Below are 22,573 nucleotides of genomic sequence, written 5' to 3' on the forward strand. Positions count from 1 at the left end.
AATAAAACTAACTAAAAAAAACAACAACTAATAAATAGTCATTTCTACTGATGTATTAAGATAAACAATATTAGATTAAATTAAAACCAACACCTGCTTCATTCTTGTTTAACCCCTGAATAAGTCAGGAATTAATTGCATGCTGTTGTAGTTATGAGAAAATAATCAACAGTTATAAAGCAGGACCTATTATAGTATCATTTTTTATGTTATATATGGAACTAATTACATACGAATTGCAAACCTAAAAGAATCAATAAGGAAATTGTGTTATTTGCTGTCAAATGTACTATAATGTAAGAAACTTTTACAATAAAAAAAGGCCAGTATAGTGATGCATTAATGAGAAGGTGGGTAGAGAGAGACCCAGGAATTTTTCATTGCTGGACATTCATCTGTCATTCCATCCATCCAGATGTGCAACTCATCCATCGTGCTGCATTCTTTTTTTTTTCTTTTTACACATTTTTTATTTCTTTAGGCGTTTTTGTGGTTGCTGTTGTTGTTGTTCTTGGCCAAAAACACTCTGTACTTTGCTAAGCATATTGTTTGAATGAATTGGCCACCAAATTGTTTATTTAAAGCAGAGCAAATGAAGTGGAAGTGGAAGAGATTTTAATGTGACCTGAAAGCTCTCCTGGGTGCACTTAATGGATATCGCGTTTACACAAAAACATACTTTTTTAAAAATGTTTGCCACATAAACACTGTATAGATCACCATTATAGCATATTCTTTCCCTCTTTATTCTATATCTTCGTCTTCTCCTAATCATCATCATCATCTTTATTATCATTTTTATTACTATTATTATGTGTTTTTGTTGCTTGTCTGTTTTCAGTTCGATTTCTTCCATTTAATTTTGTGAACCCCTTTAATGATGGACATTGTCACAAAGCAGCTTTACAAGAATTTAACAATTTAGAATATGAATAATAATTTTACATTTAAATTTATATTAATACCAAATGAGCAAGACAGAGGCAAAGTATGTAGATGGACACACACACACACACTGACAACAAAAAAAACTTCCTTCTTACAGAAAAGCTTCCAGGTGTTACTGATTACAGATTCAGAACGATTACAGAAAGACTTTTTGGAACATTTATTTGATTTTTTTTATTCATATAATAATCAGGATGTACAGACTGAAAGAAAAAATAATGATCCTTGTTGGGTCTAATTAAGAAAGGCATTAATAACTTATAGGTACGATGTAAATGAAAGGTTCAGACATTGATTTCTATCACCTGAGCTGTGGAAGCATGTTTGCATATGCAGAGGCACCATGAAGCATGTTAGTGTCTTGGGCAGTGGTAAAGGGCAGTCAAGCTTGTATGCACTAACCACCAAATGAATAATTATTCCCATCACAGATACTACATAGGTTGTCTTAATTAATTAATTATGTATGCATGTACAAATACTATATACTTATATGTACACACATCAACTAGTGAATGTCTATATTCTAGCAATAACATTAATATCATTTAAATGTACATCTAGCTTGTCCCCTCTGCCAAAAATAATAATTATCATCTTGCACTATGCTAACACGTTAGCATAACTATTGTTATTATATTGTCCTCTATGTGTATTTCCTCATTCCTCATTCATTCAAGTAATTCTACTTGTTTTATTGAATCTACTTGTTTTTCTTGCATCTAAATGAATCATTATCAGGTACATTATAGTACCTTATAATAATTCAAATTAATTCTTTAATCCAGGAGCATTTTAAGCTTATTCTTTGTCCTGTTCTTTCTTGTGAAAGATGCTTCCATCTGGCTGCACCTTCCAGGCTACAGTGGTGTTCACTGACATGCCATTTTCATGCAGTTTCTGGGTGATCTGAAGAACAGAACCAATATTTTATTACTGATGAATAAAAACCTGTTCTGTTACTTTAAGTAATACTCTTTCTGTAATATTACTCCTCCAGAGCTGGGCAAACATTGATCCTGGGTTAAAGCCAAATTTAGCTTAATAATCCTCCAATAATAATAATAATAATAATAATAATAATAATACTTTTTTGGTTTGCTGTGCAAAAACAATATCTGGAATATTGCCGACTGAATAAATAAAATTTAACATAAATAAAGTTATAAATAATAATAAAAAATAAATATTTAAAATAAACTACAACACTAGTACAGGTTAATACTTGACATTTCTAAAATATATAAAAACACAAGCATACAAAAAAAAGACCCTTCATGTAACCTACCAAATCTAAAATAGTCGACTGCACGGCAGGGTCAAGCACACTCGCATCTGACAACACCTCCAGTTTCAAGAATTGCGTCTTGTTTAGATCTGTGGAAGACAAAAACACACCTCAAAAAGTATAATTCAGAATATTCAAGACATGATACAAGCACTGATTTGATCCCCTGGATCACCACACAGCATAAAAAAAAAGTGTTTAGAGGGGGAAAACAGAATTTATAGCAAACCCACACAGAGAGAGAGAACATGCAAAGAAACTACAAAGACAGAACCAAATGAATACTATTTTTACACCTGTTACATATGGAAAATTCAAGAAAATAAAACACTCACAAGCAGAACAGACAAAATAGTACGAGTTGGTGCATATTGCATCGAAGAGCAATCCATCTTGTGCCACTCCACAATTCTCCCACAGATAATAATTATCTGGTTGGAGAGCTGACCATGGAAGGTATGAAGGCGCCCTCCCATTTGACCACTTCCAAGTGTCTCTAGTTAGACCAAACCAAGCACCAGTATAGCTAGTTTTGTATACGCATTGCACCGCAAGGGTGACGTCATCGTTGTTGAACGTGTAGGCTAAATCTGTGTGATAGATTCTGCAATACGTCTGAGCCTGAAACCAGTTAAAGGTATCCTGAGGGTAGACAACAAACCTGTTGGCATAACTGTTTGTCTCTAAAACAGAAAAAAAAAAACACATACAGATTTGATTTGTTACTATTTCATGGTGCAGCTTCTAATTCAATATTTTTCAAAGCAATCATGTTCTTGACAAGTATCATTGAAAACAATAGCAATTTACTTTAATTTTTTTACATAGACATTGACATGATTGACTTCACCAGTCTGGATTGAGTATTTCAGAAAATGCTGAACATCAGGGAAGTTTTTGTTCTGAGTGGCTTTTCTGTTTATAGGGATGTTAAAAAAAAGTTTCTCTGGCCTTCCTGTCAGCTGAATTTAGTCTGGTCATTCAACCCCAACTTCTCACATGAACATGGAAATTACTCCTGATGTTGAGGTGAGGAGTTTCTGAAATACTGAAACCAGCCTGTCTGGCACTATCCATACAACACTCAAAAGTACCTTAAACAATTAATGTTTCTATACAGACAAAAAGATGTGTGACTGAGCCTGCTGTAAACATTGAAGAAATAATGAACTTGTACTCGCAAACCTGGGGTGAGTTTCCCGTTAACCCTTTGTTGTCAGCACACTCAACAAGTTACAGCAGAAACAATATTTGTTTGGTAGAGCAAGCTATATAAGATTTGAAATGGCAGGGCAAACAGAAGGAAAAAGAAACACACTAAAACTAGGAATGGTAATAATAATATTAAACACAATTCTTGCGAAGCAAATTAAACTTAGAAACACAAGACAGACCTTCAACATCAGTACTAATCACATTTCTTAGAGATCTAGTTATCCTGTACAACTCATTCACGTGAAATGAAATCAGCATGTTGACTCACCATCATAACATATAAAGGGTATAGTGTAGTAGCAGCTGACAGTTTCCCACTGTCCATTCCTGTTTATTGCTCCACACACAGCTAGTCCATATTCATTATAAGGGTATCCTGGAGCAAAGTACCACTGACTTTGATTCTTCAATGGCAAGTGATTATAGGACCAGTACCAGTTGTCCAGATCATTGTACAGACCTGTCCAGACAGCCACCATCTCATTATGATTATTCATTTCATTAATTAGCATTGCTTGGTCACGTGGACCTGTAATTGAATACAGATCAAGGTGGTTTGTCCTGCAGTAATTCTGCGCCATTGGCCAAGTCATTAACTGCTTGATGAGAAGAGGGGCAACCTGTGTCCAATCTGGGATGGACAGGGCAAATGGGAAACCTGTTGGCAAAATCAATCAATAAATTAAATAAATAAATAAAGGCAGGCTAGGGATAAAACAGGAATACTTATGAAAAACAGTAAAACTGTGCAACAAGTAAATGGTGCAAATTTGATTATTATTTTTCTTTGGCCTCTGGTGAAAACAGTTAATTCATTGTTTGATACTAAAAAAATTTTTCCCCCTAAAACAAAGTATATATAGTATACAACAGAATATTGCAGTGAATTTTCTTTTTAAAATGTAAATAGATATATTTTCATTTTTAAACATATTTTGTCTACAGTGCATTCTGTAAAACGTCACCATTTACCTCATTGTAAATGACCACTAACATGTGTAAGATGCATAATGTTACCATATTTGCCCCTGTATAGCATCATAGTATCAAGATTTATAATCCAGCACCTAATATTAAACTCCTGGTCATAAATAATCAGCAATTTGAATAGTAGTAAGTGCTAACATTAACCAATATAAATTAGTACAATTATTCAGAACACTTATATTTTTTATTTAAATATCAATTTCATTTAATTTTGTATAAATTTAAGATTAAACCAAAAATCCCAACAAATTATCATAAAATAATTTCTCTAAGAATAATGTGATCTAAAAAGAATTAAAAATCATTTCTCACCAATCAGACATAGGAGACTGAACAGCTTCATCATGATCAAGTAACTGTAGAGTATACAAACAATTTATAATAATAGCTGAAAGAGTAAGCATCATAACAAAACCAATTGAATCTATATCTAGGTGTATATATATATAAGGATGTCAAAGCTGAATGTCTCGATCCAACATGCAGAGTTATGAAAAACCCAGATTTAGAAAAAAATATACAACCCAATAATCTTTTTACTGCTAATGCTGTGAACAGGATATCAAACAAATGTTTGCTCAAGTAAATAAGACAAAGGGGGAAAAAACAGACTTTGAACCATATCCAAGCAACAAAAAGTCATTAACAAAGAGTACAAACAGTGAACAAACCTGTAAACACTGAAGATGTAAATGTAAAGAATCAAGCTCTATATGTCTTACACCCTCTCCTCTTCAGACTTTTGTGCTCAACTCGCAATGGTTCCAGAAACTTTTATGCAAAAAAATGGTCATCATTTCCATCAAGGAGACTGATTTCCATTTATAGCAAACAAACCAGAAATGTCAGTATAAAAAGATGGAAAAAAGAAATTAAAACAAAATACAGAAATATAAAAATACAGAAAAGTTTCATAGATTTTTTTATCTATTTAACAAATATTTTATTAATCCCAAACGTGATCTAAAACCTTATTAGTGCCATAAAATAAGCAGCTATAATGACTATGGTAACTGATTCTCCTATTAAACTAAATAAAACTAACTAAAAAAAATCAACTAATGAAAAGCCATTTTTAAGTCATGTATTAAGACAAACAATATTAGAGTAAATGGAAACCTACACCTGCTTCATTCCTATTTCTTTATTAGCACCTGAATAAGTCAGGAATTAATTGCATGCTGTTATAGTTATAAGAAAATATTCAACAGTTAATCAAGCAGGACCTAATATAATATAATTTTTTATGTTATATATGGAACTAATTAGATACTAATTGCAAACTAAAAAGAATGGAAATTGTGTTTTAATTTGCTGTCAAATGTACTTTAATGTAACAATTAAATTTTTTTTTTTTTTTTAAATGGCCAGTGTAGTGATGGATTAATGAGAAGGTGGGTAGAGAGAGACCCAGGAATTTTTCATTGTTGGCCATCCATCTGTCATTCCATCCATCCAGATGTGCAACTCATCCATCATGCTGCATTCTTTTTTTACACACTGTATTTCTTTAGACGTTTGACTCAGAACTGGTTTTAAAAGACACAAACTCATTTTAGTCATCTTAGTCTCTGGATTTGATCACAAGTAAAAACCTCAGTCCAGTTCCATGAGCCTAAAAATATCTTAAAGCATAAAATGCTCTGTAATGAATATTACTTTATACTTTCATATGCTGCACCGCTCTTACGTTTGGCATAAACATCATTTAGTAGGTTTACCATTTGAGCCTCAATTTGCAAGTATTTTGGCTGGTGTGATAGAGACCTCAATTCAAGAGCATGCCTCATTTAGTCGCTGGCGTAGGTGAGCCCAAATTTGCAAGCATTCTAATGAACAAATTTGAATTTTATAAAATCAGAAGGTCAATCCCCACTTGACCCTAAAATCTGCATTAAAAATAGAGGTTTTGGCCACCAGATGGCGTCCACATGAGCTCAAATTTACAAGCATTTTAATGAAAAGTTGTCATTACATTAGCAGTAATAAGATTGATACAGGACAATAAACAAGGTACAGAGAGGGTGGAGTATTATCAGATTTTTTGCAGTGTTTACACAAATGAGCTAGTATTAATGAGCTTCACTAAGGGTGAAAGGGGTTAGTGTGAAAGTTAAAAATAAACCCTTTAACCAGCAATACAAAAGACTTAAAACAGTGAAGCTGGGCAAATACAAAAGGGTAACTAGTATGATAAAAATCAGCACTTAAAAAAGTTAACTAAAAAAAGGATGCAAATGAAGTTCAAATGTTTTCATGCTGACAAAGGCAGAGGTAAAAACACACGGTCATCTATCATGAGATGAGCAAACAGGATGAACATGTAAACAGAGAAACAGCAAAATAGCCATTAAACCAGAATGATATCCATTGGAGAAAGGCTTCGTAAAGTCAGAAGTGAGGGCACAAATTGAACAGTGTCTCAGTTAGAGTGTGTGTGTGTGTGTGTGTGTGTGTTTGTTTGTTCGCAAAAGTCCATCAATTGAGAGAGAGTAAACTGCTGTGGTTTCTGGGAAGTGTAGTCGGAATCCACTAACACTCACACAGACAATTAATCCGGGAAAGCGGAGGAGAGTCCTAACTCTTGGCCTAACCCTAAATAAAACTTTTCTAAATCCTGCTCTGGGGGAAAATCAGGCGGGATTTGGGATGATTACCATTATCACTTAAGGAAAATTACCTCTCAGAACCATTACTGCTCCTGATACATGACACAGACTATGTCCACATTGGAAAAAACAAAGGGGTTTATATAGCGGTGTGCGCAGGTGCCGCGTGTCAGCACTGATTGCCTGCACGGGACTGAGATGCTATGAAAGAGCATGCAGGTGTCCACCTATTTGCCACCCGCGAATTACACTGTGAATATAATAATAAAAAAATTCCATCTCCATATTATTACTGTGATAAAGTTGGTTTTATATATCACCATTTATACAATATTTACACATAATAATAAATATATATTGACAGTTGGTGAGACATACCTACATACACAACGTGGTGGGACTCATCAGCAAGAACGATAAGTCAGCGTACCGACAGGAGGCGCAGCGACTAACAGCCTGGTGTAAAGTCAACAACCTGTCTCTGTTGACTTCAGGAGAGTGATTTTCCCCAGTGCGGAGATCAGCACAGAGTGATCATTCTCCACTGAACATCGACGGGTTCAATGTGGAGATCATCAAAAGCACCAAATTCCTTGGATTTTTCCTGGCAGAGGACCTCACCTGGTCACTCAACACCAGCTCCATCACCAAAAAAGCCCAGCAGCGAATTTGCAAATTTGCATATTTTCTAATTTACAGAGTTGGATTTCATACTTTAAGAAGTTTTAACCCTACTCTACCCTAAACACTACATCATAAAATAGACCAACCTTTACAGCTTAGCCTTATTTCTTAGCCATTGTTATGGTCATACAGGTTTGGAAAATGCAGGTGGAGTGCACTGGATAATCCTCCACCTCCAGGGTCAAAATAGCCCCCATCCCTCAGCTTGACACAGAACTGCTTCAGTCTGGCAAAAAAGTCCATTTCACCATTTCTATCTCAATGCTTGAAATGAAAAAAATATCAAAGTCAATTTACTAGTTATGCGTTGATGTTGCTTAAAGCAGGTTATGGTTGCTGAACTACTGGATGTCTGGGTGGTGCTCCAAAAACAATGTCCTTTTAGTGTGCTATGGTATCCATCCCACTGGGGAAGGTCTCATTTCTTGGAGCATAAGTCAGTCTCAGAACAGGAACAGTTAATCACTGACAATCAGCATGCAAGGCTACGGAGCGGACAAGCAGGCTAAACTGATCATCTGCTGCCTGCACACAGATATTAAACCATGTTTTTCACAAAGCTAAACAAAAAATCAAGAAAACTGACATTTTCTTTTGGTATTCTAATTAATGTGACACACAAATGTATGTGAAGATGGCAAACATTGAAATAAATCTAATAGTACTAGTACTAGATATATGTGGTCTAATATACTGCCAAAGTATTGCTTTATGAATAATCCTAATTGTAATTATTGCATTAATCACTGAAAATCTATTTATTCTTCCACTCATCCACCAATCAATCCATCCATCCGATGTTAAAATAATTTGCATTTACATTCCTGTCAAAAGAAAGGGTACTAAAATTGATGGAAATGTAAATTTATTTGAAATTTTTTGGAAGGCTTCAACATTTTGTAATAAATGTTGAGTAAAAACAGCTACTACCTACGAAAGCTTATGACTGAAAGAAAATGTGGCAAGTTCCAGTAAATAATAAAGGCAAATAGCATCCTCATACATTACCCTTTACAGGTCTTTTGTTCATGTTATACATTTACTTTTATTCCTGTTACAGTTTCTTTACATGCTACAGAAAGTCCACAGTAAAAATAAGCCAAAAGTCCACAAAAAAAACTCAGATATAGTTCAAGAATGCAGACCAGAGATGTGCACAGTTTAATCCACTTACATTTACTGTATTTGGCAGGAGCCTCATGCAGAACAACTCACAGAAGTGTTTCCGTCTCTATTACAAAAACATATCTTTATACTCGACCACTAGGTCAGGATTAAGAGTACCAGCAGTCTGAAATTCCAGTTGAAGAAGTTAGATATGTCAAGTCAAGATTACAAGGTCAAAAAACAGTGAAAAGCAGTACAATAGAAATAAAGTGACATGCTTAATATTAAGAAATGTATAATAATTTAATGACATTTTTGGATTATGACAGCTCTCATTCTAGCATAAGTTCATAGAAAGGTTCTTAAAATGAACAATTCTTCCTTGTGCTAATAGTCATTGAGTCTTTAAAAAAATGCCTCTTATGAGACCAAAAAACCAAAGGTGGAAAGAGAACAAAAGCTGCAGTTTGCTGGTCCAAATTAACTGCATACAGTTTAGGATTAGTTTTAGGATTTAAAGGACGGTCATAAAGTGCAAGCATGCTTTATACTTCATCTTATGTTTGGCATACACATCAGTTTAAAGCTGTGCCTTTGGAGCTACATTTGCAAGCGTTTTGGATAGTGTGATGTCAAGACCAGTGGACGGCTCATTAATGGATGATTTGCAAGCATTCTAATGAACAAGTTGGTATTACATAATGCCAGACGTTTTTCTAACCCCAGTTGAGTCTAAACACAAAATTGAGGTTTGGGCCACAGGGATGGAGATAAAACTATGTTAGAAATGCAATAATCCTTAATACACCAACCTTTCCTGCTGCTAATTTTATAGCCAGTATTATGTTCATCAGATTAAAAAACAATGTCTTTTAGTAATAAAAATGATTTGGCAAAAGAGTGAACAGGTAGCAATAATAAAGAAATGCAATATACAGAGAACAAGACAGTCTTTACAAACATATATCATTCTTTTGTCAATACCTTGATTAAATTTGCGGCTAAAACCTTAGACTGAACAGAAAGCATTTAAATATCACCCTTCTTTTTCCTGTCAAAGTCATTTCCATTCGGCTGCAGTTTCCAGGTCACTGTGGTGTTCTCTAACCAGCCATGTTCCTCTAGTTTCTGCTCAATCTGTAAAACAGAACATGTATTTTGCTGCTCAGTATTAATAATACATGATTAAAATAAATCAACATTTTCTGAAAAATCTGTAAAATGAGAAATGTGGGATGCCTTCAGCATTTTCTATTATGATGTGATAAGGGCTAGGTTTCTACTCTCGTGCAATAGGTCCTCGATGAGTTTTGTATGATTTATTACCCCTCAGCTAATTAACACAGCCTTTACATGATGAACCTAGGGTGTTAGATATAGCAAACACAAGACCTAGCATTTATTTAAATGAAAAACAGCTGTGATGGACTATCCCATCCAGGCTGTAATTTATTCAGCATTTCATATCTGGATCCAACACAAATTTTGTGCAATATCAAATTGGTTTTCTTCATCAGGAAATGTGTCTAAAATCGCAAGAAGCCAAACGCTAGTAAACTTGCAGTAGGAGACTGCAAATTGTGGCAAAAAGTTCACCCTGGTAAGTGTTTTAGCCTGGTCAGGGTTATGGTGGATCTAGAGTCTATGCTAGTGGGATGCTAATGAATCTCAGACCACTACACACACAGACACACAGAGACACACACACACATCTTTACAGTAGCCCATTTTGGAAACTAGGAGGAAACTAGTGGGGGTTCTTTTGCTGTAACAAAATAACAAATCTGTAAAAGAAATAAAAGTGAATTACCTTCTTTAAAATGGTTGACTGCACAGCAGGGTCAAAAATGTTCTCACCGGAATTAACTTGCAATTTCACTATTTGCCGTTTCCCTGTTGGAATATCTGGAAGACATAAAATCGCAATGGGACATCATCAAAGCAAGAAAGAAAGCACCATAATTTTGAAATTTTCAATATTCAATAAAATTCAAATAATAATGATGTCATGATAATTAAAAGACTCACCGTTGTGACAGAAGAAAGGGTAGAGGTCATCGCATGGTCTATCCATGATCAATCCGGTATAAATTACCCCGCAGTCCTCATGACCTCCTCCATTATTGGGTTGTGCAGGGTCATTTAGCCACTCAAGGTTTGTAGCATCCTCAAAGGTCCTATCCACCCACTTCCAAGTGTCTCTGAACAAGCCAAACCAGGAATATCCCTGTTTTAAAGCCACCTGCGCTAACTGGTTGTTCTCACTTGTAGTGGTTGCGCTGGCAAGATCTGTGTGATATTTTCGGCAGTAAGCCTGAGCATCAAACCAGCTCAGTAGGGGACTTGCAACACCAACAATAATGTTGGAGCCAGTGGCACTAGCTAAAAAAAAAACATTTAATTAAAAAATACATGTTGTACTAACACACTCAGGGGAAAGTGCTATCTGCTTTCTCCTGCATGCATGAGCTCACAGATTTCTATGATTGTCTAATAACATTATGGTTGAAAATATGCTATCCCTTCCTCCTAGATACCGCATATAATTTTGCTTCCTTGGCTCCCTGCAAAGGATAGTTGTGGCTCAGGAGCCACATTTCACTTTTTGGGTTACTTAAATAAAATATTTCACTCACAATTGTAGCATATGAAGGGTAGTAAGTCTGTGCAGGGATCATCCCTCCATTCTCCCAGCTGGTTAATGGTAGCACATGCTTCCTTTCCATATGCATTATCTGGCTCTCCTGCATACCACATTGCTAGCAATTGATTCTTCAATGAGACGTTATTAAAGGACCAGCGCCAGCTTTCAATGTCGTTGTACAGTCCGATCCAGGCACGGGATGTCAAACCTTTGTCTGTCTCTTCTTTCCTCAGCCTGATCCAGTCATCAGCATTTGCCACTGTAGCAATGTCATCATAATATTTCCTGCAATAATTCATTGCAGCTGCCCATGTCAGTACTTGTGTGTCAATCAGATAATAATTATGACCGAGAGGTTGCAGGATGGCAGTTGAGACAACAACTGTTGGTGATATTTTTTTAATGCACATTAGATTCCGATTAGAAGATCCTAAGGTAAATATCTTTAGAGTTTATATATCTAATATATTTTTTTTGCAATGAAATACATGTACATTTACATAAGGGATTAAAAAAAAGTCAAGAAGCCAGGTAAATGACAAGCAGGAAAAAAAGTGAATGGAACAGGATGGCATAAACACCTGGAAGTGAAGCTTTGTTTGAATATTTACAGATCATAAAATTTCATTGGATCCTTTAAGTTGATCCTTGTTCATCTTGATAGTACATTATGTACATATAGTATAATTTTTGCAGTTTTACGTCAAAAGGTGACTTGGTAAAATAAATGATCTCTTGGTTTTTTTAAAAATTATTTTTATTAATTTTTTTTTCCAAAATAAATGGTCGCTTGCTATTTTTACTTGATTTATTAAAATCCGGTGATCAGATTCCTGGAAGAAATATAATATTATCTCTGAAAAGAAAGAAAAGAAAGAAAAGAAAGTGGAATTTATCAAAATAACAACTCTCACCACTGAGACACAGGAGAAGGAAAAGATTTGGCTTCATGATGTTTTTGATAGATGAGTAGCTGGAATTTTATAAATAAATAAACAAACAAATAAATAAATAAGTAAATAAGTAAATAAATAAATAAATAAATAAATAAATAAATGAATGAATGAATGAATGAATGAATGAATGAATGTTGCAAATTTCCCACTTTTAAAGAGAACACTGCAGTACAGCTCTACACAGTTGAGGACAAAAGGGGAAAAAAGCCATACAATTTTACAAATCAAGCAATATAAAGATGAAAACATACCTGATGGCTACAGCACTATATGTCTATAAATCTCCATAGTCTTAAAAAGCTGAAATGATTCCTAAAAAAAAATGCAAGCATATATCTTCAGATCCAATCCTCTTCACAAGTGTTTACCAAAGACAGAATGAATTTTACAACACTGATGGCAGAAGCTGATTTACATTTACAACAATTTTTGAAGCTCTTACTTGCTGTAACTATACTGCCATCTTGGGACAGCTGACGATTTCAGCTTGTTTTACATCAGGCTTATAACATGTTGTAAAATCTGTCATTTGGACACTGATCCTGCTTCTTGCTTGCATTTGAATGTGTAAATTTGATTTTTATTCTGCACAAAATGTGAACCCTGCAGCTGTGAGGCTTCACCTGCACCACTATGTCTTCCATATAATTTACTGAAATTCCATGCATTTGATTACAAAGATACCTGCTGTCAATCAGGAACAATCCCAGCCTAGTAAAGTTAATATTGATTAATGACCAATGCAGTTTATTTTATTCTGATGAAAACTGGATTATTCTTTTTTTGCTAAGATTATCAGGCAGTGTGAATGGGGCATGGAAGTCTGTGTTATTTAGTTTTGCAGTCCTGCAGTATTATCACACACCTGAAGGCTAGAGGCTAATTTGCACTAAACATACCAGAGCAGGATCTGGTGCCTTAAAGATTTGAGTGGAAATGATTACCTGGATCGTGTACCTTTTTGTGTATTTTGTTTGTTTAATGCATATAAAATAATAACAAAATCCTTTTAAATTAATGATGATCGTTCTTCATGCCCCTTCCCTTTCAAGAAGGCAAATAAACTCATTTCCATTAGGACCAAACACTGAACACTGAACTTCATTATCAATTACATAATGGATCTGGTATTTTTTTTATTTTTATTTCCACCTATTTGGTTTTGTTCAAAGGAAAGGAAAATGGAAATCAGTCATCTGTGTTGTAAATTCTGACCATTCTGTCACCCGTATCCACCATAGATGTGGTTTGAATAAGACATTTGGTATTATAATGCCTGAGTAGATCAAATGCAGGGAGCAAAGATCTAAAATCTAAGATATTTTAAAACAGCAGCCTTTAAATCTTTACATAACAAGCTCTGCAATGCTGCATAATTTTATTTTATTTAAATGAATAAATGATGTGAATGCATGCAGTGTGATGACACATGATATATAAAATATGATGACACTACTTTAATAAAATAAAAAATCAGTTTATTACGAGCACTGATATAGTTTTATCTGCTCTTTGCCTTGTGCTTGTGCTGCTCACAGCCTGTGTTACTTTATTTTACCTAATGGCCTATTTTCCTTCTCATTCATTTGCTATTCAAAGCTTCTGAGAACTTCGCTGAAGCCTAGGCTAAACTACTTCTTCCTATAAAAAATGTCCTCAATTTATACTTTTATACCTGGAATCTTTAGTCTTGGCACATAGGATCTAATAATCTGAAGCCAATGTGCATTATAAAATACTGGCAGTGTCTCAGTGATCATGTCCATCTTGCAACCTTTGTCCAAATTATTTAATTATTTAAATCAGCCTTTTGTTTACAATGCAAAGGCCTGTCTATGGTGACAGCTCTGAATGCCACACTAAATCTATGTTAGGAGTGCTTACTATACTCAAGATTGTCTACAACAATTATTTGTTTTTAGTTGTAGAGACTCTCCAACAGTGCATCCACTACTTTACTGAGATATGTCAAAGTGTTCAAATGGTCAAACGACTGAATCAAAAATCAAATATTCTATTTTTAGGAAATTATTTAATATTTTCTTAGAACCTGCCATAAATTCTGGATGTGCTGATCTATAAGAAGATCATCCAAGAATATATCCTTTTGCCTGTTACCTGTCAATGCCTGGAACACTAATAGGGCATTAGGACACCCAAATGGCATAACCAATTACAGTTCCAGTGACCTGACTTAAATATCCATCTATCTGTTTCACCGAGGACCTCTCCTGGCAGCCTAACATATTCCATATTGTGGAGATGGTGAAAAGAGCCAGCCTACCACAGCAACAATGATTCAACACTGAGAAAGAAACAATGAGAATCTGAAACGATATCAAATTGATCTGTGATCATTGGCAACTGAACCCTTATTACAGTTCTTTCACCCGTCTATTTATTTAGGAAGGCAATGGCAAAATGTAAAAACAATAATAACAATAATCTATAGATATTTTCTGTAGAGGATTTGACATGTCATACCCAAATTCTTGTAAGGAACAGCAAACGTGAAAATAAATACAACAATATTCCTAGTAATAGACAATAAACCTTTGTATATTATGTGCCTCATCTGCAAGTGATTGCATAGCATCCAGACCACCAAACATCTGAACTTAAGTGGTTTAACAAAAAGTCCTGCAGTGTGAAAATGCCAGCAATTATGAGATTTTTTAAAATCATTTCATAGGTAGATTTTCAATAAAATACATAAACTAAAAGATGACCTTTTAATCATCCCTTATAACTAAGGAAATGTTGACCATTGATCCATCAGAGGCTTTTAAACTGCAAGAACAAGGTTAAGAGAGGATAAGTTGACTTGACTTGGCATCAGAAATTTAAGTGTGTGTGTGTATGTGTGTGTTAGACCATTTCATACAAACTACAGAAGACTCCAAGAAGTGAAGGAGGATTATTGTGCCTTATCGCATTGTTTAAATGTTAGAGATTCACCCATTTTTCTGCCAAACAAGCCACAGATAGAGAGACAAAAAAATCTGTTTAGATACAAATAGATTTCAGAACATATCTTCTGAAACACCTAAACACTCCTGAGTATCTTCTAAATCTTAGACAAATCTTGTTTTGTAATGGGAACCTGCAATATACAGCCAGAGAGTAGTAAAGCAAGTTGGATTTAGAGAATCAGAGAATCTCTTTTTATATAGCCATTGTTGTTCAGCTAAGCCTTATGTAACATTTAATGAGAAAAATATTTCTCGAAAGTTACGCTGGTGGCATATTTTTCAAAATACTTTGCCAAGCACATTATCTAGTATTGAGAATCTTCAGTTAAGCAAAACACACCATAGACATCTTACAGTCTAAGAACTGTCCTGTCAAATTTTTATCACCTAATTCATGGTACATTAGCTGTACATTCTTATGTAAATCAACCTGTTGGCCTAAAGTCAACACCAACTGTACTGTTATTGATTTAACATTTAATTTCCCTTCAAAAATGAGCAAACCTTTAAAAATAAGCACTGAGCCCAAACAGAAATCCACTATCACTTAGACATTCCACACTCATGTATTTATGTTATCTATGTGTGTTTGTTCAACTACAAATTGGCCAGTACTGCAAAATTTGAGATTGCAACACTTCAGACTTAATAAATATGTGCTCACACTTTAACTTGGCTCTCCTTGGTCCATGATGTGATATTCTCACCATTGCCTGGTTTGGCTAACTGCTAGATCATTGCTTCTCCTGACATGCATCAGGGACACATTTAACACTGTATTGCTGTAGTAGTTTTCAAAATAATACAATAAAATAAACCTTTTTTGATTTTCACTCATGAGTTCTGAAAGTGCTTAAGAATATTTCTTTTCTTTTAATTTGCAAGCAATTTGGTTTTGTTCAAATAAGGAGACCTGATTATGACAAGGTGTCTTAGGAAAAGTCAAAATGGAAATCAGTCTCTCATGTATGTTGAATATTTTCACCATCCTGATGACGGCAGACTTTGGAAAAGAGACCTTATTTGCCTTGTGCATTTGTTATTGTAAACATCAGAAGCCAGTTTTTTTAGGGGGTTAAAGGCTGCCATCAGGGATTTAAAACATCTAGAGCCACCGGAGAAACAGCAGATATATTATTACATTCCAGGTATGTTTTAATGTTTCCTTCTTATTACTTACTGCTCATGTTGCTTAACCGGCTTAAAATTTTATTATTTACGGTTTTCTCTTATTTGGCTTTCTCTTTCTCTCATCTATTGTACACTCTGATTTTACAATTTGGACAATTTATTACATACATACTTTGTTAAAAACTTTGTTCTGATAAATGGCCAGAGTCTAGATCCTGGAGACTTTGAAACGGAATAACTGAGCCCTTACACTATCACTGCTTTGTAAAGAATAAACATGAAGAAATATCATGTTATATAAAAATGGGCAGTGTGATGATGTGGAATTACTGTTATGTACATTATAACAACTATAAACAGATTTGATAGCCTATCAGCATGAATTTCCCATAATCACTTAGTTACTTACAAACCCCAATTTCTAATCTATTCCTTTAAGAACCAATGAGATTCATTTTCAGTTTCTTTCTCTGGGAAAAACCTGCTTCAGCTCTGAAAGTATAGTGTGGGTGAATTGGAAAGAATTTCTACATTTTTAAATATCTTCTACATCTATAATTCCTACGTAAGTGTCATAAAGCATTGTGTCTGTGGGAGACTTAAATTCCTAAAAAGGTATTTATAAGCCTAAGTTTTGTCTGCTGTTTTTTTCTTCTAAAGAGTTTAAAGTGAACTATTGAGTAGTGAAAAAAGAAATATATAGGCTATAGAAGGTTGTACACTCAGATGTTTGCAGAAAATATGTCAATAGACAAAAAAAATAGTACCTCAATTAGCCCTAAGAAATTATATGCATTCCTTTAGAATTAAGTTCCCTATTTATTTATTAATTAAATTATTTATTTATTTATTTAATTTATTCATCTTAGAGCCAATTGGAACCAGTTGAACATAAAAACCTTTCTTTTTTTCTTTACAGTGCTTTCAACTCCATGTCCACCATGAAGATAAGTTTTGTTCTGCTCCTGTGTCTTGCTGGTGAGAACCTATTTAGAAATAATGTTTGTGCTCATATTTTTATATAAATGTACTTTCTTTCCGTGCTCCCGGTGAATTTAAATATTCAGTATAATTGGTTTTAATAAATTTTAAATAAAAATAAACCAGTCAAAAAAATAATAAGAATAATTAAAAAAATTTAATTTTGGAACAGGTGTTGTCCCAGTCACCATGCAAAATTTCCGGCATGAATATTTTATGATAACAACACCTTCGACATGGGCAGATGCAAAGGCGTACTGCAAAAGCAATTATCTTAACCTGGCAACAGTGCAGACAGACGATGACTGGTACAGGTTGAACGCTGCAGCAGAAAGTAAAGGTCTGGCAGCAACTGGCTGGGTTGGACTGTTCGTCATTGTCACTGACTGGTACTGGTCCAATAAAGTGATCTATCTGATGAATAACACTGCAACCTTCTGGGCCCCTGGACAGCCTGATAATTTAGGTGGAAAGGAAGCATGTTGTGCTATAGACTCAACTGGATCCTGGGCAGATTATCCCTGTACAGATTTAAAACCCTTCATATGTTTCAATGGTAAGCCTTGCAAACATCTACACCTTGATTTACTTCATTAGTCTTCAAATCCAATCACTTTTGATTGCATGTACTCTGAAAATTGAAGGTTATGTATGTAACTGTGGCTTTATACAAAGGACAGGGTGTTTCCTTGCATCATCACCTCATGTCCTAAAGAAGGTGTTCACATCAAGTCATCACCTCATGACCTAAAGGTGTTCACTATCTTATGCTCAACCTGAGTGGCCCAAATTTAAAGCCACACTTATATAATTATTTATTGCACTATGGGTCAGCATAGATGGTTTCTTTTAGACCCTAAGAGAGTATCACAATGGGTTCGTAACACATTCTGATGCAACACATTCTCTGTACCAGAGAATAACAGACAGCACTCATACATACTGTAAAGCAGATATGTTTCATGTATATAGGACACCTCTTGATCTTTCAGAAGCAAGAAAACATTTCTATTCCAAGAAAACATGACTTTTTCTTTAACAAATATTTCTACTATTATGTTTTCACAGCTGCCACAGGAGCGATTTTTCAATACACTATTCTCATGAGCTGGTGGGGAGGTCAGACTTATTGCCGAATACATCACACAGATTTAGCCAGAGCCATCACTAGCACACAAAACAGTCAGTTACAACAAGTTGCGGCAACCCAGGGCACTTCTTGGTTCGGCCTATTTAGGGACATTTGGTTGTGGTCGGATTGGGCCACGCCTTCTCTACTCCGGTGGGGTCCTGGCTTACCAAATAATGTTGATCACAATGACAACTGTGCTATGACAACTAACAACCAGTTAGTGGATCGACAATGCAACAACCTGTACAATTTCTTCTGTCACATGCGTGAGTCTTTTTGTTTTTGGGTTACTGCCATAAATCCAACCTGTAAAGCATCCATCATTAACAATCCATTCAGCCGTATGTCTTTGGCAGACTTAAATTCCCAAAAAGGAATTTATAAGCCTAAGTTTCGTCTATCTCCTCTCTCTTCTACAGAGTATAAAGTGAAATATCAAGTAGTAAAACTGCAGATTCAAGGTGACGAGAGTGTGTTTGATCCTGTTGTTCAGTCAGCCATTTTACAGCAGGTAAGTCACTACATTAGTTTCACAAACAAACTACACATGATAATGTAAAACCTAAAATCTAACCCCAGACTCATCATGCACAAATGTCTTTTGCAAATTCATAAACCAAGAAACAGATTAAACCAATTTACCATTCAGTAGTGAAATCCTGATTCTGCTCTTCAGGTCTTGCAGAAACTAACAGAACATGGCATAACAAGGGAGACAAAGGTGACCTGGAGGGTGCACCCAGATGGATACGTCTTTCACAAGAAACATATCAGTAGCCTGATAAGCAAGTGATGAAAGTTTCTTCAGCATTTCCATGTCACGGTGGCTTATTGTTGTGTAACAGCATTATATATCCAATCGGTTTGATTTGCATAGCACTTTTAGTGGCAGACATTATCACCATCAGCTTTATAGAAACTGTATAATGTAGATTTTGGTTCCCCTAAGTCCTTGTATTTCCACTCAGCTTGTCTTTCAGAATAATTTTGGAGCTAAATTACTATCAGGGGTAGCTAGTTGCAACATTTTTTTAAATCAAATGTCTCATGAATCTCTTTAATGCAGCTTGTATATGTTAACCACAGAATATGCATATAGAATAGCCTACTTCTAACTAGCCTAATAGCCTACTTCACAAAATTCCATGCAAAAATGTACTGCAGAATGGCTTGTTAGTGTTTTTGGGAATGTCTTCAATCAGAGAAGTTGCCAGGTCAAACTTTGCGGCTCAAGCCTACTTTGAGGCTAGCCCTGAATGTTTTCATTAAAATTTTAGTTTCATAGAAAAGTTCCAAAGTCCACAAATGGTGGTTTAAAAAACATTTAGACAATTTCTTAAGCTTGAATGAATACACAGATATGGACCATTATGTAACAGGTAACTTGAATGCATAAAATAAAGAGTATTTAAAACAATTGAATGGAAGCCAAGAAGAATAATATCTAAAAAATATATATATATTATTAATGCCAAGATTATTGAAAATATAACTAGAATATGTTATTCTCCAGCTACCCATGTTAATTATTAAAATAAAATTATTTGTTAACTAAGAAGCTAATGTGGGTTGAACTTGGCCCTCAAAATGCTATACATTTTAATGCTGTTAGCTATAGCTTCTGTGCAAAATTTACTGTCTCCAAAAGGAAGAAGAATATTAAGGGTTTTTTTGGTGTTTTTGGTAGTTCTTTCTTTAATATAACAATTAACATTTTTCTGTTCAGATCTGTTTGTTTGTCAGATTGCACTGTGTACAATACTGATCTTGATCTTTTAATGAAAAATGCTTCATACTTCATTGGCAAGGTATTTAAATAAAATATAACACTTTTTGATTTGTTTCTTGTTTGTGAGAGAGCCTTCATTTTGCTGTGCAGCTGTACAATGACAAAGTATTCTATTCTATGATATTCTATTTTATTTTATTCATAACAACGTACTGTTTCATTCAGAAAGAGGTTTAAACAAACTGTTGACTGCAAATAGTTAATATTTACAATAAATAGTAGTACACTGAAACATACATAGTTATGTTTTAACAGACTCACTGTTGTGACAGAAGAAAGGGTAGAGGTCATTACATGGTCTATCCATGATTAATCCGGTACTTACTTTCTTCATTATTGGGTTGTGTAGGGTTATCTAGCCACTCAAGGTTTGTAGCATCCTCAAAGGTCCTATCCACCCACTTCTAAGTGTCTCTGAACAAGCCAAACAGGAATATTCCTGTAGTAAACCACCTGCAGTAACTGGTTGGTCTCTGTTGCAGTGGTTGAGCTGGCAAAATCTGTGTGATATTTTTGGCATTAACCCTGAGCATCAAATCAGCTCAGCAGGGAACTTGCAACACCAACAATCTTGTTGGGGCCAGTGGCGCTAGCTAAAAAAAGATATTAATAAAATAAAAAAAAAATTATTGTATTAAGACACTCAGGGGAAAGTGCTATGCCACTATGATTGACAATATGCTATCCCTTCCTCCTAGATACCACAGACAGTTTTGCTTCCAGCAAGGGATAGTTGTGGTTTTGTTGGGATTCGAATTCAGCCACTCAGGAGCCACATTTCATTTTTTGGATTACTTAAATAAAATATTCAATTTCACTCACAATTGTAGCATATGAAGGGCTGTAGGTCTGTGCAGGGATCATCCCAACATTCTCCCATCTGGTCTATGCTTCAATTTTCCGTACACATTATTTGGCTCTCCTGCTTACCACATTGATAACATTTGATTCTTCAGTGAGACGTTATTAAAGGACCAGCACCAGCTTTCATGGTCATTGTACAGTCCAATCCAGGCACAGGACGAAAAACCTTTGTCTGTCTCTTCTTTCCTCAGCCTGACCCGTTTGTTGTCACTTGCCACTGTAGCAATGTCATCATAATATTCTCTGCAATATTTCATTGCAGGTGCCCATGTCATCACTTGTGTGTCAATCAGATAATTATGACTGAGAGATTGCAGGATGGTGACTGAGACAACACCTGTTGTGTACATTAACAGAAGGGATTAAAAAACAGGTCAAAAAGTTAGCACTCAACACACAAAGCCAAGTAACTGAGATCCAGGACAACACAGGAATGGCATAAACACTTGGAAATGAAGCTTTGTTTGAATGTAAACAGATCATAAAATTTCTTTGAAATTTCTTTTTCTATTCATGATTTTTTTTTTCAGTACAAAATTTGCTAACAGCTTTCCACTTTCAAAGAGATGTCAAGAACTACTGGGACAATTCCCTGCCAGACCACCAGAGGGGGTGCTTGCAGGTATATTGCTATACCTTGTTGAATGTCATATGATTATGTCATGCATCCTCTCACCTGTTTCCTTTTCCTAAAGTGTTGTCTTATTTATACATTCCTTCTTGTGTCTGTCTTTGACAAGTCATTGTTTGTTGTTGTGTTTGGTGCCTTCGGTTTTTATTAGGTTTTTCTAAGTTGAGTCTTTGTTTTTAGTCATGCTTTCTTTTCTTTTTTTTTTATTTCATATTATGTTTGTTATGTTATATGGTTTAGGCTATTTTAGTTAAAAACAAGAATTGTTCTTATCCTGCACTTGGGTCTGACTGGCTGCATCCCCCTGAAACGTGACAGAATGACTTGACCTTTTTGTAGACCTAGTAGGATCATCCATTTAGTTTTTTGTCTAGGATGTGTTTCTCAGACTGGCAAAGCCAAGGAGTATCGCTGAGGGCATCCAAAAAAACATCTGTGGGTCAGTTTTTGTCCAATCTGGACTTACCTGCCACATTTCCTCAGGGTTGCTCCTCTGCTTTTCTTCCATGCCAAGGATGTTGCTCCACTACTGGTCCTGTTGAGGATGCTGCTCGGCACCATGTTTGGGCATTATCCTTTTTATCTGATCCTAATGGAAGTGTGATTCTGTTTTTGGTTCAGCAGAAAGAAAGAAA

General features: G+C 35.1%; 3 protein-coding genes across 4 annotated transcripts; 1 reads left to right on the forward strand and 2 right to left on the reverse strand.

Moving 5' to 3' along the window:
• Positions 1-1,120: 1,120 nt before the first annotated feature.
• On the reverse strand, positions 1,121-5,196 carry LOC131348956 (putative C-type lectin domain family 20 member A). Its single transcript, XM_058384210.1, has 6 exons — positions 5,110-5,196; positions 4,751-4,794; positions 3,720-4,109; positions 2,572-2,919; positions 2,237-2,325; positions 1,121-1,857 (listed from the first exon to the last, which is right to left on the reverse strand). Exons 2-6 carry the CDS (start codon positions 4,782-4,784, stop codon positions 1,750-1,752), a joined length of 969 nt encoding a protein of 322 aa, XP_058240193.1. The 5' UTR covers positions 4,785-4,794; positions 5,110-5,196; the 3' UTR covers positions 1,121-1,749.
• Positions 5,197-8,645: 3,449 nt separating this feature from the next.
• LOC131349516 (putative C-type lectin domain family 20 member A) lies at positions 8,646-22,570 on the reverse strand. Of its 2 annotated transcripts, XM_058385273.1 has the most exons (6): positions 12,690-14,406; positions 12,397-12,455; positions 11,475-11,864; positions 10,867-11,220; positions 10,649-10,743; positions 8,648-9,975 (listed from the first exon to the last, which is right to left on the reverse strand). In XM_058385273.1, exons 2-6 carry the CDS (start codon positions 12,431-12,433, stop codon positions 9,868-9,870), a joined length of 984 nt encoding a protein of 327 aa, XP_058241256.1. In that variant the 5' UTR covers positions 12,434-12,455; positions 12,690-14,406; the 3' UTR covers positions 8,648-9,867. The 2 variants fall into 2 exon arrangements, with proteins under 2 accessions (XP_058241257.1, XP_058241256.1); XM_058385274.1 differs by lacking the exons at positions 12,397-12,455; positions 12,690-14,406 and adding an exon at positions 22,405-22,570 and having other exon boundaries at positions 8,646-9,975; positions 11,475-11,767.
• Positions 16,473-20,124, forward strand: LOC131349517 (uncharacterized). Its single transcript, XM_058385275.1, has 6 exons — positions 16,473-16,558; positions 17,461-17,519; positions 17,695-18,078; positions 18,591-18,920; positions 19,074-19,165; positions 19,331-20,124. Exons 2-6 carry the CDS (start codon positions 17,474-17,476, stop codon positions 19,445-19,447), a joined length of 969 nt encoding a protein of 322 aa, XP_058241258.1. The 5' UTR covers positions 16,473-16,558; positions 17,461-17,473; the 3' UTR covers positions 19,448-20,124.
• Positions 22,571-22,573: the final 3 nt, after the last annotated feature.

Source organism: Hemibagrus wyckioides, linkage group LG29 (assembly GCF_019097595.1).
Source record: "Hemibagrus wyckioides isolate EC202008001 linkage group LG29, SWU_Hwy_1.0, whole genome shotgun sequence".
NCBI classification, from domain to species: Eukaryota; Metazoa; Chordata; class Actinopteri; order Siluriformes; family Bagridae; genus Hemibagrus; species Hemibagrus wyckioides.